This window comes from Mus pahari, chromosome 14 (genome assembly GCF_900095145.1).
Source record: "Mus pahari chromosome 14, PAHARI_EIJ_v1.1, whole genome shotgun sequence".
In the NCBI taxonomy this organism is placed as follows: domain Eukaryota; kingdom Metazoa; phylum Chordata; class Mammalia; order Rodentia; family Muridae; genus Mus; species Mus pahari.
The window spans coordinates 87,889,595-87,904,235 of NC_034603.1; the positions used below are offsets into that span (position 1 = coordinate 87,889,595).

The window sequence follows — 14,641 nt, forward strand, 5'->3', positions numbered from 1 at the left end:
TCAATTTCTTGCTTCTCAGAGACAATCATAGAAGGACAGAGGATACAATTTTTTCCTGGTCTCTTTCTCTATAAAGCTTTGGACTATCCTCCAAACCTAACTGCTACCATTATCAGGAGTTCTGCCTCAAAAGATAATCACAGCTGTCCTCGTGACTGCCTAGCGTCCCTCACAGAAGGAGGGGGAAGGGAGGGTCATGGGTCCCTCCAACTGAGTGTCCTCCACCCAGGCAGGGAAGGGGCTCCATCTGAGCAGTCTTGGGGAAAAGCCACCATCCCTGGGTGCAGAGCTTCCAATGTGGCCCCCATGTTCCTGTTTGGAGTCCCTCCACCATTTCTCTGTAAGCCTGAGAAGCTCAGGGGGTTCCCTGGGTGGACTTGGTGAAGTCACACCTCAGTCAGTTGAGACCTTGGGAGGAGGGGCACATGCTATAGCTCACTCCCCAAGGAAGTAATTTTTTCAAACCATTGGCTGTCCTGGAACTTGATTTGCAGACCAGGTTGTTCTCAATAGATCCACCTGCTTCTGCCCCCTGAGTGCTTGGGTCAAAGGCGTGAGCCACTCCAAGTAGGCCCCAGGGAAGGGATTTTAACACAGGCTCAACAGTTCTCTTGGCAGTATGCATGGCACTGTGCTATCATCATCTGGCCTCCCTCCCTCCAGAGATGAAGGTTGTTCAGACCCCATGTGGAGAGTTCTAGCTCCAACCCAGCCATAGGCAAGTTCTGAGCTGTGAATCTCTCTATCATTAGCCTGGTCCAACTCCTTCCTCTAGGGCCTCTGCTTCTTTTAACCCTGTAGTGGGAAGGCAGGACATGAGGAAGGGTAGGGTTGTTAGAAGGCTCAAAAGACGTGTTAGCAGGTAGAAAGAGGTAACCAAAGATCACAGACGTACCCTTGCAAGCTTCCAGAACATGCGTTCCTCAGGTGACCGATGCTTGTGGCCATCTTGCTCCCTTGGAGCTAATAGCACCTACTTCCTGGTGTGCCAGCTGGAGTCCCACCTTCCCATCTCCAGACTCCACCAGCTCTCGAGGCATATAGCTGTAGAGCTGTATGGCTGTATGGCTGTATAGCTACCTTTTAGTCTCCCTCCTATGCTTCCTGCCTTCCTGTGCTCCATGTCAGCTAACCAGACCACCAGGGACTCAGTTATGAGATGATTACAGTCCTTTCCCAGAATATCAGAGTCACATGAGTGACTGGATCAAAGAAGAAAAAATTGCTGGTTCGAAATCTCTGTAATCATAACTGAAAACCAGGACAAGAGAAACACCAAGACTTTGTAACAGTTTCTCTCTGAATTAGAAGCAAAATATCCAAGGAGTCTCTCAGTCTCTCTCTCTCTCTCTCTCTCTCTCTCTCTCTCTCTCTCTCTCTCTCTCTGTAGACACAGCTTTACCATTTTCCAGTAGCAATCTTCCTTCCTTTCCAGCTGAGTTTGCCAGAGCAACTGGAAGCTAAGTAAAACAGCAGGACTCAACCTGCACTGACAAGGCAAGAATTGTGGTTTTCTCTCTGTGTGTCCTCAAGAATTCAAAAGTGGGGCTGGGGAGATGGCTCAACAGTTAAGAGCACTAACTGCTCTACCAGAGTTCAGATCCCACATGGGGGAATTCCCAAAAGCCTGTATCTCCAGCTCCAAGAGATCTGATACCCTCTCCTGGCTTCTACACGTGTGTGGGCACCTGCACGCACACATAAATGAAAATAAATCTGATGAAGATAAAGTGGAGAGGCTGCAGAGATGTCTCAGCGTTGCGGGCACAAAAGTCCTTGTGCCCACAGTGCCCACAGATCACTAGGGAAAAACAGGAATGTCAACCACACAGGAGGGGGAGGAGAGGGTTGTGGAACCCTCTCAATGAACGAGATAAAACACCTGCATTCTATCCACAGGCTGAGAGTGGATTTTGTTAATGACCTGGTGACCCTTTTGCTATCTGTGGAGGCAGACCTCTCCGACCTTTGGCTACCGAGGCAGACCTTACCCAAATTCCCAAGAGTGATTATCTCAGACTCTTTCCTACAAAACACTGCTAACCATCCTTAGGGAAGATGTCACATGTCCTTTATGGCCAGCTGACCTTCATGCTATCTGTCAGAGGCTACACAAGATTTTAAGGTATAGAACCCACCCTCATGGTCACATGTACTTTGTAAAAGAGTACTTAAGGGCAATGGCTGCTCTTCCAGAGGACCTGGGTTCAATTCCCAGCACCCACACTGCAGCTCACAACCATTTGTAACTTGAGTACACAGATATACAGGTAGACAAAACACTCCACACATAAAATAATAAATAATAAGCCCCAAGGAGAAAAGATATTCTTCTGGCCCTTGACCACCTGCACAGGGCTTGCACCAGGCTCCCCACAGCTGTCTGCGGCCAGAGAGATGGTTCACCTAATACCAGAGATTGCTGCTCAGCCTGGCTACAGGGTGGTCAGAACCAAGCCTTTCCTAATGCTATACTCTGACCTTCATATGTGCTTTGGTATGTGTGTATCACATTACCTCCTCCACACACATGCACACTAGACAACTAGATAGGTTAATGCCATCCAAAGCATTAAATAAGTAAATCTTACAGATGTTCAGGACGGTACCAATTGGGGTGTCCCTATTGTGGTCAGAACTAGGGTGCTGCTCTGGGCGCTTAACATGCAAAGGGAACAATGCTATTTAAGACTTTATGAATCATGGAGAAATATAAACATGATTTTAAGAATTTTTTTTACATTAAATTTTGTTTTTGTTTTTGTTTTTCGAGACAGGGTCTCTCTGTATAGCCCTGGCTGGCTGTCCTGGAACTCACTTTGTAGACCAGGCTGCCCTCGAACTCAGAATTCACCTGCCTCTGCCTCTGCCTCCCAAATACCAGGATTAAAGGCGTGGGCCAACACATATATTAATTTTTAATTTTGGTTTTTTTTTTTTTTTGAGACAAGGCCTCTCTATATAGACTAGGATGACCCTGAACACATAGAGATCTGCCTATTCCTGCCTCCCTAGTGCTGGGCTTAAAGAAATGTGCTGGGCTGGTGGGATGGCTCAGTGGGTAAGAGCACCTGACTGCTCTTCCAAAGGTCTGGAGTTCAAATCCCAGCAACCACATGGTGGCTCATAACCATCTGTAACAAGATCTGATGCCCTCTTCTGGAGTGTCTGAAGACAGCTACAGTGTACTTACATATAATAAATGAGTGTTTTCTCAGGTTGTATATTAGTAGGCCACATGCGTGCAATGCCTATGGAGAGCAGAAAAGAGCTTTATCTCCTGGAACTGGAGTTACAGATGGTTCTGAGCTGCCGTGTGGGTGCTGGGAACTGAACTCTGGTCCTCTGCAAGAACAGCAAATGCTCTCAACCACAGAACCATCTCTCTAGCTCCCATGTACAGGGTTTTAGACGATCCTTTTCCTTATGCCTCCCTAAAAACACACACACACACACACACACACAAATACCTGTCAGTTCTGTTGGCCCAAGGGAAAGAGAAGACACATGCACGGTCCAGGCTGCAGCTCATGCTGCTTTGCCATCCAGCATGTTTTGGCAGACAGCCTGCCAGAGCACATGACTTCAGTCAGCTCCAAGCACAGTCCACTCATGGTTTCACGGTTGTGTGGAGGAGTGGTGTCTTAGTTACATTTCAGTTGCCACGACCAGGGCAACTCACAGAAGAAAACATTCCATTGGGGGATTGTGGTTCCTGAAGGTTAGTGTCCATGACCAACCATCATGGCAGGAAGCAGGCAGGCAAGCAGACATGGTGCTGGAGCAGGCTGAGAGCTTACATCTGATCCACAGAGGGCAGAGAGAGAAAGAGCCACCTGGGAATGAGGTGGGCGTTTGAAACTTCAAAGCCTACCAGTAGTGACACGCCTCTTCCAGTGAGGCCACACCTCCTAATCCTAAACCAACTGGAGACCAAGCTTTCAACTATGAGCCTGTGGGGATTGTTCTCATGTAAACCACCACTAGTGGGATTGAGACAGGATATTGCTCTGTAGCTCTGGGTGGCCTAGGACTCACAACATAGACCAGGCTGGCCTTGAACTTAAAGCTATGATTCTGTCTCCAAGGGCTGAAATTTTAGGTGGGAACCACTATGCTCTGCGACACTGGGTTTTATTTTTTATTTTTTTATTTTTTTAAAGATTTATTTATTTATTATATGTAAGTACACTGTAGCTGTCCTCAGACACTCCAGAAGAGGGTGTCAGATCTTGTTACAGATGGTTGTGAGCCACCATGTGGTTGCTGGGATTTGAACTCTGGTCCTTCGGAAGAGCAGTCGGGTGCTCTTACCCACTGAGCCATCCCACCAGCCCGACACTGGGTTTTAATGTCTGTGTGTATCTGCACAGGTGTGAGCATGTCTGCTGACAGATGCACATGTGTGCACTCATGATTGGAGGCCAAAAGGTCAATGTCAGTTGTCTTCCTGGGTCTAGTTTCCTCTAATCTCCTCCCAAAGGCCTTTCCTTCTGTTGTTCCACAAAACTTTTCCTGGAGAGACACAACATGCATATCTACTCTCTCCAGTTAGGCAGCCCATAACAGACCAATGTACAGACACCACTGAAGTCCAGCTTGGTGAGCCATGAGATTTATTGGGGTTACCTATGGAAGTATTATTGGTGAGGAATTTCTTACAGGATCAGATGGCGTTCACCCTAGATCAGCTCCAGAGACAGCTCACAAAAGCTGGGAACCAGGAGCACAATTCATAGCCTGAAGGCAACTCAACAGGTGGGAGAGTGTCTCTTTCAAGTGGCTTAGCTAGTCTAAACCTCTTGTAGGTAACTTGGCTGACTTTTGCATCTTCTGGGCTCTGATCTGCAGTCTTTCTTCTTTGCTGCTTGGTTTGTCTGAGAGAGACTCTCAGCTTTTGTTGCTTACCCTGGCAGGGAGGGACCTAGAAAAATTGGTCAGTTTCAGGAACTTCCTGAAACTATTTTGAGTTGTTTGCATCCCTACTTAAGGAGCTTCCATGCAGGATGGGGTGTTTTAATTTCAAAGGAAACTGGGAAAGGGTACTGCTATCCCCTCACTGGAAGAACAGCTGCCTCCTTTCAGCGAGTCACACGGTCTCAGTGCAGAATCTGGACTGAGCAAGGGAAAGACCACAGGCAGTCTGAGCACACCTCCTCCCCAGGACTGTCCATGAGGCATCTGAGCCTCCTGCCCGGCCAGGATGCCATGTGACCTACTATGACTCACTGGACAGAAGTACTTTTTCCATGAACCCTGACACACAAGATAAGAGACCCTCAGCACACCTCAGACAATCGCCAGATGCGGATCGAGGTGAACAATATTCTCTGATTACTTCTTTTTTTTTTTAAGATTTATTTATTTATTATATGTAAGTACACTGTAGCTGTCTTCAGACACTCCAGAGAGGAAGTCAGATCTTGTTACGGATGGTTATGAGCCACCATGTGGTTGCTGGGATTTGAACTCTGGACCTTCGGAAGAGCAATCGGGTGCTCTTACCCACTGAGCCATCTCACCAGCCCTCTGATTACTTCTAACTGGCTCCAAAGAACCAGGTCTCTGCTCAAAGAAGAGGAGATGCACAGAGGTACTCAGGGTTTGCTACTGGGGCAGGAAACCCCAGAATCCATGCTTAGATTTACAAGAGTCCTGCCTCAGAGTAAAGACGGTGCCTCAGTGTCGCTGCCAAAGGCAGAGTTCCTGGCTGGTACAGGGCAGCAGGTGAGGGGCACTTGGGAGGAACATATTAAGGAGGACAACCAGTGGACTCTCTAGACACACTGTAGGCATGGTGGGTTCTTGGGTCCCTGGGCATTTGAATCCAGTGCCACCTGCTCCAGCTAGATCACATCACTACCTTCATTTATAGCAATAAAACAAAAAGTCACAAGCTGATACTTCTGTCCAGATAATTCCAAGCCCAGAAGTTTCACTGCCCTGGACTGAGGGTATGGCTCACATCATTGAGCATCCGTGATGGGGCACCATTGGCTTAGTGTGCTCTCAGGCCCTGGGTTCAAGACTCAGTATCTCAATGCTGAAAATTCAGATTCCTTCCCTAGGCTGCCCCTTCCTTCCCACTACACTGCTGTGTCAGACCCTTTCACAGGCACATGCGTGTGCACACACACTTCCACTGTTGTGTCAGACATTCTACACGTGTGTGCACATACTTCCTCTCATTGGCTCTTCAAGTCCCAGCACGAGCAACTGATTGGCACTTCTGTGGATCGAGGAGGGCTGCCAGAAGGGAGCAGGGTGTCTGCCCCAACCCTGCCCCACTAGCCAGTTCCATCTTCTTTTTTGTTTGTTTGTTTGTTTGTTTGTTTGTTTGTTTCGAGACAGGGTTTCTCTGTGTAGCCTTGGCTATCCTGGAACTCACTCTGTAGACCCAGCTGGCCTCGAACTCAGAAATCTGCCTGCCTCTGCCTCCCAAGTGCTGGGATTAAAGATGTGCGCCACCATGCCTGGCTTTGCCAGTTCCATCTTAACAACCTTAACCCTCCCCTTACTGCAGGAGAACACTGGTGTCAGCAGCAGGAAGCTGAATTTCAGTGGCCTGAGGGTCCCAGTGACAGGAGCAGGGAAAGGTAAGTGTGAGCGGGGAAGCTGGTGAGTGAGCAGGAAAGCAGGTGAGTGTGAGTGAGGAAAGGTGAATGTGAGTGGGGGAAAGTGAGTATGAGTGGAGGGTGAGTGTGATCAGGGAAAGGTGTGTGAGTGGGGAAAGGTGAGTGTGAGCGGGTGGGGGAGTTGGACTGGAGAGAGGAAGGAGGCCAGTCTCAACACTGTCACCTGGCCAGAGACCTGCTGCCTACCAGGTCAGAATGCCAGCCTCTCTTTGGCCACCACATGCTCCACTCTGAAGGATGAGCTTAGCTCGGCATCAAGACGGTTCCTAGATCCAGGCTGGGAAGATGGGCACCAGCCACTCTTCTCTGGGATGCCATCATGAGCATGAGGGGGACCTGATACCAGTCTGTCTGACCTCCCACCTAACCCTGGCTTACAGCCTTTTGGTCAGCACACGAGTGCTGCTTGGAGCAACAGCCTTTACTGCCTTCCAGGACCCAGACCCTTCTGTAACCAGGCCTACAAGGCCCTTGTCCCACCATTCTCCTACAGGGATTGGACCGCACACTGTGAAGGTCCTGCACGCCTCAGGAGCCAAAGTGGTGGCCGTGACTTGGACCAACCCAGACCTGGTCAGCCTCGCCAAAGAGGTAAGGCTCACAACCTGCCATGGCCGGGGCCTGCTCCCCACACTCACACAGCCTGCCATGGCCAGGGCCCACTCCCCACACTCAAGAATACATTAGAAGCTGGATGAGACAATGTCTCAGGCCACCAATGTCCCCCACAGTGTCCCAGGATAGAGTCCGTGTGTAGACCTGGATGACTAGGAGGTCACAGAGGAGGAGCTGGGTGGTATAGGCCCTGTGGACTTGCTGGTAAACAACGCAGGGGTGGTGCTGATGCAGCCTTTTATAGAGACTACAAAGGAAATCTTTGACAGGTGGGCCCTCAGGGAGAGTGGGCAGGCTGGGGAGGGTTGCTGAAGATGGGTGGCTCAGTAGGCTGATGTTCTCCTTCTGCTAGGTCCTTGAACGTGAATGTGCAAACCGTCGTGCAGGTGTCCCAGATGCAGACCTGGAGAAGGTGGGGTGGGATCATGCATTTGTTTGCCCAAACTCTTGACTTCCAGATGGTAGCCAGAGGCATGATTAACCATGGAGTGGCAGGATCCATTGTCACCTATCCTGACATGACCACCTACTGTGGGTGCATTGTGGTAGGAACAGGAGTAGGTTCTGCTATGCTGACCAAAGCCATGGCCATGGAACTGGGGCCACACCTGAGGGACAGATGATGGACACCTGGGGCAGGGCTGGGGGTTGAGGGTGAGGCCTGAGGATTGGACTCAGGGTTCATCTGGACAAAGTAAGCAAGCTTGTCAGGCCGGTCCTGGGGCAAGTCCTGAGCTGTGCAGGTAGGGCTCGTTCCTCAGCTGTGCTACCAGCTGTGGCTTCTGGCCCCAGATTCGGGTAAACTCCGTAAACCCCACTGTGGTGCTGACTGACATGGGCAAGAAAGTCTCTGCAGACACTGAGTTTGCCAGGAAGCTCAAGGAGCGCCACCCACTGAGGAAGTTCGCAGGTCAGCTGGGGACAGTGGGTGAGGGGAACTGTGTTGTTGGCCAGCAGCCAAGCAAGCGAGAGCCTTGACTGGTCTGTTCTCCTGCAGAGGTTGAAGACGTTATCAACAGCATCCTCTTCCTGCTCAGCGACAGCAGCGCCTCTACCAGTGGCGGTGGCATCCTGGTGGATGCTGGCTACCTGGTCTCCTAGTCTGCCCAGATGGCACCCACAGACCCCTGTAGGCCTCCCTGGATCCACCCTCACACCACGACCCTGCCTTCAACCCAGCTCATCAGTTCTGCTTCCGTCCTGTGTGTGGATCTACCGGATCTACTCCACATCCATCCCCACCCTCAGACTCCAAGATCTCCCATCCTCTGTATCAGCTAGACTGGGCTGATTTGCTTAAATAAATGGACCACAGTTTCTGTCTTAGTCAGGGTTTGCATTCCTGCACAAAACATCCTGACCAAAAAGCAAGTTGGGGAGGAAAGGGTTTATTCAGCTTGTACTTCCATGTTGCTGTTCATCACCAAAGGAAGTCAGGACAGGAACTCACACAGGGCAGGAACTTGGAGGCAGGAGATGATACAGAGGCCATGGATGGGTGTTCCTTACTGGATTGCATCCCCTGGCTTGCTCAGCCTGCCTTCTTATAGAACCCAGGACTACTAGCCTAGGTATGGCACCACCCACAATTGGCTGGGCCCTCCCATCCTTGATCACTATTTGAGAAAATGCCTTACAGGTGGATCTCATGGAAGCATTTCCTCAAGAGAGGCTCCTTTCTCTATAACTCTAGCTTGTCTCAAGTTGACACACAAACCCAGCCAGTACAGTATCCAAAACCCTGAAAGCACACACCTGGTGCACTGTGGAAGCAGTGTTGTATGGTCGTCTGTGCATTTACACGGCCCAGTGTTTTGTGCAGAATGCCTGGGTGGGGTGATTGCATAGGTGCCCCTAATTCCCCCTTTGGATCCTGGGGCTGCCTTTTGTCTATCACCTCATCCAGGCCTGTGTCAGTGACCATAGCCTGGAAACCCCAGGTTTATGGTGGCCCTGCCTGACCTAGGATTGGAATCCAGGACAGTTGGCTTTTTAACAAGGAGGGAGCCAGGCGGTGGTGGCACACGCCTTTAATCCCAGCACTTGGGAGGCAGAGGCAGGCAGATTTCTGAGTTCGAGGCCAACCTGGTCTACGAAGTGAGTTCCACGACAGCCAGAGCTATACAGAGAAACCCTGTCTCGAAAAACCAAAAAAAAAGAAAAAAAGAAAAAAGAAAAAACAAAACAAAACAAAAGATTAGCATTTCCCTAATTAGTGATCGATAGGGGAAAAAGCAGCCCATTGTGGTGCCATCCCTGGGCCAGTGGTCCTTGGTTCTACAAGAAGAAGCAGTGGTGGTACACGCCTTTAATCCCAGCACTTGGGAGGTAGAGGCCGGCAGGTCTCTGTTGGGCATGGTGGTGTATGCCTTTATCCCAGAACTCGGGAGGCAGGTTAAAAGGATCTCTGTGGGTTCAAGCCAGCCTGCTGAGTTCTAGGACAACCAGGACTACACGGAGACCCTGTTCCAAAAAATGAAACGAAGTTGGTTTTATTTGTATGGGTGTTTGTGGGCATATATCTGTGTACAACTTGCAAGCCTGGTGCTCTCAGAAGTCATATGGCATCAGAGCCTCTGGACCTGGAATTGTGGATGGCAACGAGACACTATGTGGGTTCTGGGAACCCATTTGTTGATTTTTTTTTTTCTTTCCTCTTTCTTTTTTTTTTTTTTTTAAGATTTATGTATTTATTTATTTTTATGTATATGAGTACACTGTAGCCGTACAGATGGTTGTGAGCCTTCATGTGGTTGTTGGGAATTGTATTTAGGACCTCTACTCACTTATTATTATACATAAGTGCACTCTAGCTGTCTTCAGATGCACCAGAAGAGGGCATCAGATTTCGTTATGGGTGGTTGTGGTTACGGGGATTTGAACTCAGGACCTTACCCACTGAGCCATCTTGCCAGCCCTTCTTTCTCTTTCCTTTTTGTTTTTTTGTTGAAACAGGGTTTTCCTGTGTAGCTCTGGCTGTCCTTGAACTCAAAGATCTGTCTGCCTCTGCCTCTTGAGTACTGGGATTTACAGGAGGGTGCTGCCACCACCTGGCCTATTTTGTTGATTCTTATGTAACCAATGCATCAACTCTGTATCTGGTTTTCTTCTGCCTCCAGTAAAGACTTTTGAACTCTCCAGCTTCTTTAACTATTTTGTGGTCGTCTGATAATCTACATCCCTATGTGTGAATATACACATACGGTTCTGTGAAATGTAACCTGCAACTCAGTTATTACCTAACACTAAAGTAATAAGAAGATAAACTTGGACAACAGACATCAAAGGAAATGGACATTACTTGTAAATTATAGCAAACCAATGTAGCTTGTGAATTTATTGTTACTTTTTTTTTTTTCCAGATAGGGTTTCTCTGTGTAGCCCTGGCTGTCTTGGAACTCACTCTATAGACCAGGCTGGCCTTGAACTCAGAAATCTGACTGCCTTCTGCCTCCCAAATGCTGGGGTTAAAGGCGTGCGCCACCACTGCCCAGTTTATGTTACATGTTAAAGTAACGTTTATTAGCAGGACGTATCTGTCCTCTGGGAGATTTACTGCCTTGGTCAGCTAACCTAGGCCTAGTCCTGGAAGCCTCTAACCTCTGTACATTCCAATCTAGGCCTAGAGTGTTTCCAGCCTCTGAGACTTACACTGTTGAATAAATTCAACCTTTCAAGATCTTTCTGAACTCTGGTTGGCTGGTTCAATTTAGCTCCTCCCCCAGCTGACTACTGACTCAATCTGGCTTCTCACAGTGTGATAGTTTATATATGCTTGGTCCAGGGAGTAGCATTATCAGGAGGTGTGGCCTTGTCGAAATACATGTGGCCTTGTTAGATTAGGTGTGTCACTGTGGGTGTGGGCTCTGATACCCTCTTCCTAGCTTCGTGGAATGAGGTCTTCTCCTAGAAGCCTTCAGATGAAGATGTAGAACTCTCAGCTCCTCCTACACCATGCCAGCCTGGATGCTGCCTTGCTTTCACCTTGGTGATAATGGACTGAACCTCTGAACCTCTGAAGCCTGTCCCAATTAAATGTCTTTATAAGGGTTGCCTTGGTCATGTTGTCTGTTCACAACAGTAAACCCCTAAGATACTCAGTTTCTCACTGAATTGCTCTGTTTGGCCTTTAACTAGCAATCTATTCTAATCTCCTGGCTCCTTCTCCTTCTCTGGCTCATTCTTTCTTCACTTGTGTTTAGCTTGCTTTCTCTGCTACCTGTCTCTGTAAAACTGACCCAGGAAAAACTACCTCCAGGCGCCACAAAACCAACTGCTACCAACTGCACGGCAGACGCAACTCCTTTGCACTGCTTCTCAGCCAGCTCCTGTGTGCCGGGATTAAAGGCATGGACCACCTTGATTTTCTGTACCTGAAACTTGCTCTGTACCAGACCAGGCTTGAACTCAGTGATCTGCTTGCCTCTCTCTCTCTCTCTCCTGGGATTAAAGGCCTGTTTGTATTCCAGCCAGAGTATCATGTTGCTAGGTTTAATTTCCTGTACAGTTAATATATTCAGATATTTTGAGAAGATAAAAGTGTGTCCACTTTTTTCTAAAGATTTATTTATTATTATACATAAGTACACTGTAGCTGACTTCAGACACACCAGAAGAGGGCATCAGATCTCATTACAGGTGGTTGTGAGCCGCCATGTGGTTACTGGGATTTGAACTCTGGACCTCCGGGAGAGCAGTCAGTGCTCTTACTCTCTGAGCCATCTCATCAGCCCCCCTACATTTCTAACATTCTGTCCACAACACTTGCCCAGAGTTAGAATAGGTCAAACCAGGCCGAGAGATGCCACACAGCATCCCTGGTTCAACTAAACATGTCCACACATCTCCCTTCCATCAGCTAAACATATTCATATACTACAGCTTATTGGAGTTGCTGGATTTCCTGCCAAGCCAGGAGCAGATACATTTTTCTTCGAGTGCTGGGATTAAAGGCGTGCGCCACCACACCCGGCTACATTTTTCTTCTGTGGCTCCCTACAAAATTACTGCTTGTCATGAGGCCCCTGGTGCCCCTAATGCTTCCTTTAGTGCCTTAGTCTAGAGTCACCCAGAATGGGCTGGAGGAGCAACTGTACATCCTCAGTAGCTAAACCTCTAATGAGACAACTGTTGCAGCTGTCAGATTGTTTCCACCTCCATCAAGCTACATCACAGATGTAGACTAACAGACAGCTACGTCACAGTTATAAACTAACAGACAGCTACCCACACATACATGGAAATAGTAACACCAATTCAGAGTCCACGCTTAGGTAAATCATCCTTTTGTCTATTGCTGTGACCTTGCACAGCTTGGATCTGGAATGCTGCCTAGGGGCAGTAAGAAAATGAAGAAATGACAAATGTGTGCAAACAGAAAAGCTGGGTAGGGAAGTCTGGTGGAGAAGCCACAGCACAGCAGCATCTCATTGCGCTTGTTACATAGACTCAAACAAGGGAGGCTGGTTATTGTATCCAGAGGCAGTTTAGCTAATCTCCATAGGAGAGCCATTTTAAGGTGGTCACACAAGGTGCAGACAGCTACAGTGAATGCTTTCTGTAAACACTATCAACATTCCCAATCGGCCAGAGGAAGACCTTGTGGTCTCTCAGACCAGGGACAAGGCCTTGCTGCTTCCATGGGCTTGACACACCCAATAGCTCACATCTCTCACTTAACTCACTCCCACGACAGTCTACTGAGTCAGAGGTTCATAGAGGACCAGTCAGCTGGGATTCTCCCTTGGGGGCACCATGATAGCACATCCATTAATTCCCAGGGCTCTTAGATTAACACAGAGATCACACAACACCTAGCCCCTTAAGGTACCTTGAGCCTTCTTACTTTTTGGATTCCAAATTTCCAGTCTAAAAAAAATGACCTAAACCTAAAATAGTTTGAAATGCCAATACAACGAAGAAATTAAAAACAGGTCATGGTCCCTACAAAATTTCAAGTTTCTCTGCCAGGGGCTGGAGAGATGATTCAGTGATTAAAAGCACTGACTGCTCTTTGCAGAAGACTTGAGTTAAATTTCTAGTACCCACGTGCTACAACCATCTGTAACTCCAGTTCCACGGGATCTGATGCCTTCTGGCCTCTGCAGTCATTGCCTTCTATGATGTACAGAGCAAACTTATTCACACCAAAAAAACAAAAATAAATCTCACAGGGTGTGGTCTCTTGGGACGTGGTGTCCCATGTCCTTAATCACAGCACTTGGGAGGCAGAGGCAGGTGGATCTCTGTGAGTTTGAGGCCAGCCTGGTCTACAAGGTGAATTCCAGGACAGCCAGGCCTGTTTCACAGAGAAGCCCTGTCTCAAAAACAATAACAGCAATAAAAACAACAACAAAAACCTTTCTCCAGAGCCTATGAGTGCTGGCTGGCAGGAAAGTGGTGGGAACCCACTGCTGATTTGGCTGGGGTACACGCATGCACACACACACATGTGCACACACACACACACACACGCACACACACACACCTCTGTGTATCTGTGCATGTGTGCCCCTCCTCCACATACACTACATATCATTTGATATGTTTAAGAGCTATTTCCACTTTATTTTTTATCTCCCCTCCCCCACCCCCCAAGACATGGTTTCTCTGTGTAGCCCTGGCTGTCCTGGAACTGGCTCTGTAGTGCACTGAAGATGTACAAACTTGGCCTGTTGGAATTTCCACTGCCAGCCTTTGCCGAAAACTCTAGTAACAAACTTTTATGACCCTGGCCAGGAGGAATCACGCCTTTGGGGTGACAGCCACACAAGTGAACAGACCCCAGCCAAATCAGCAGTGGGTTCCCACCACTTTGAAAGCCTCAAACTCAGAGAGATCTTCCCGTCTTTTCTTCCCTGGGAGGGCGTACAGGGATTAAAGGTGTATGTCACAATTGCCTGGCTACATATCTTTAAAAAATATTTGTATTAAATTTTTATTTTGTCTGTCTGTATGTGTGCAGGCATGTCATAGTGGGCCTGTGGAGTTGAAAGGGTAACTTCTGAGAGTTAGTTCTTTTCATTCAATATGCAGGCCCCAGGGACTGAACTCATGTTAATGTAGCTTGGTGGCAAGCACCTTTTTATTCACTGAGCCAGCGCACCAGCCCTTGACTAACCCTTTAAGTGACACTGAAGATTCCGTAGCTCCCCCCACCACTTCCATGTCTGTCATATCTGTCATAATATCTGTGTCCTTTTTTTGTTTTGTTTTGTTTTTTTGTTTTTTGTTTTTTTCAAAACAGGGTTTCTCTGTATAGCCCTGGCTGTCCTGGAACTCACTTTGTAGACCAGGCTGGTCTCAAACTCAGAAATCTGCCTGCCTCTGCCTCCCAAGTGCTGGGATTAAAGGTGTGTGCCATCACCACCCAGCATATATCCGTGTCCTTA

At 48.2% G+C, this 14,641-nt stretch overlaps 1 protein-coding gene across 1 annotated transcript; it reads left to right on the top strand.

The window, feature by feature from the left end:
* Positions 1-5,304: 5,304 nt before the first annotated feature.
* Positions 5,305-8,351, top strand: LOC110331898 (carbonyl reductase [NADPH] 2-like). The gene is given in 8 exon segments (XM_021212760.1): positions 5,305-5,316; positions 6,524-6,596; positions 7,129-7,226; positions 7,367-7,383; positions 7,385-7,519; positions 7,603-7,857; positions 8,039-8,160; positions 8,248-8,351. Coding segments are annotated over 8 exon segments (816 nt in total).
* Positions 8,352-14,641: the final 6,290 nt, after the last annotated feature.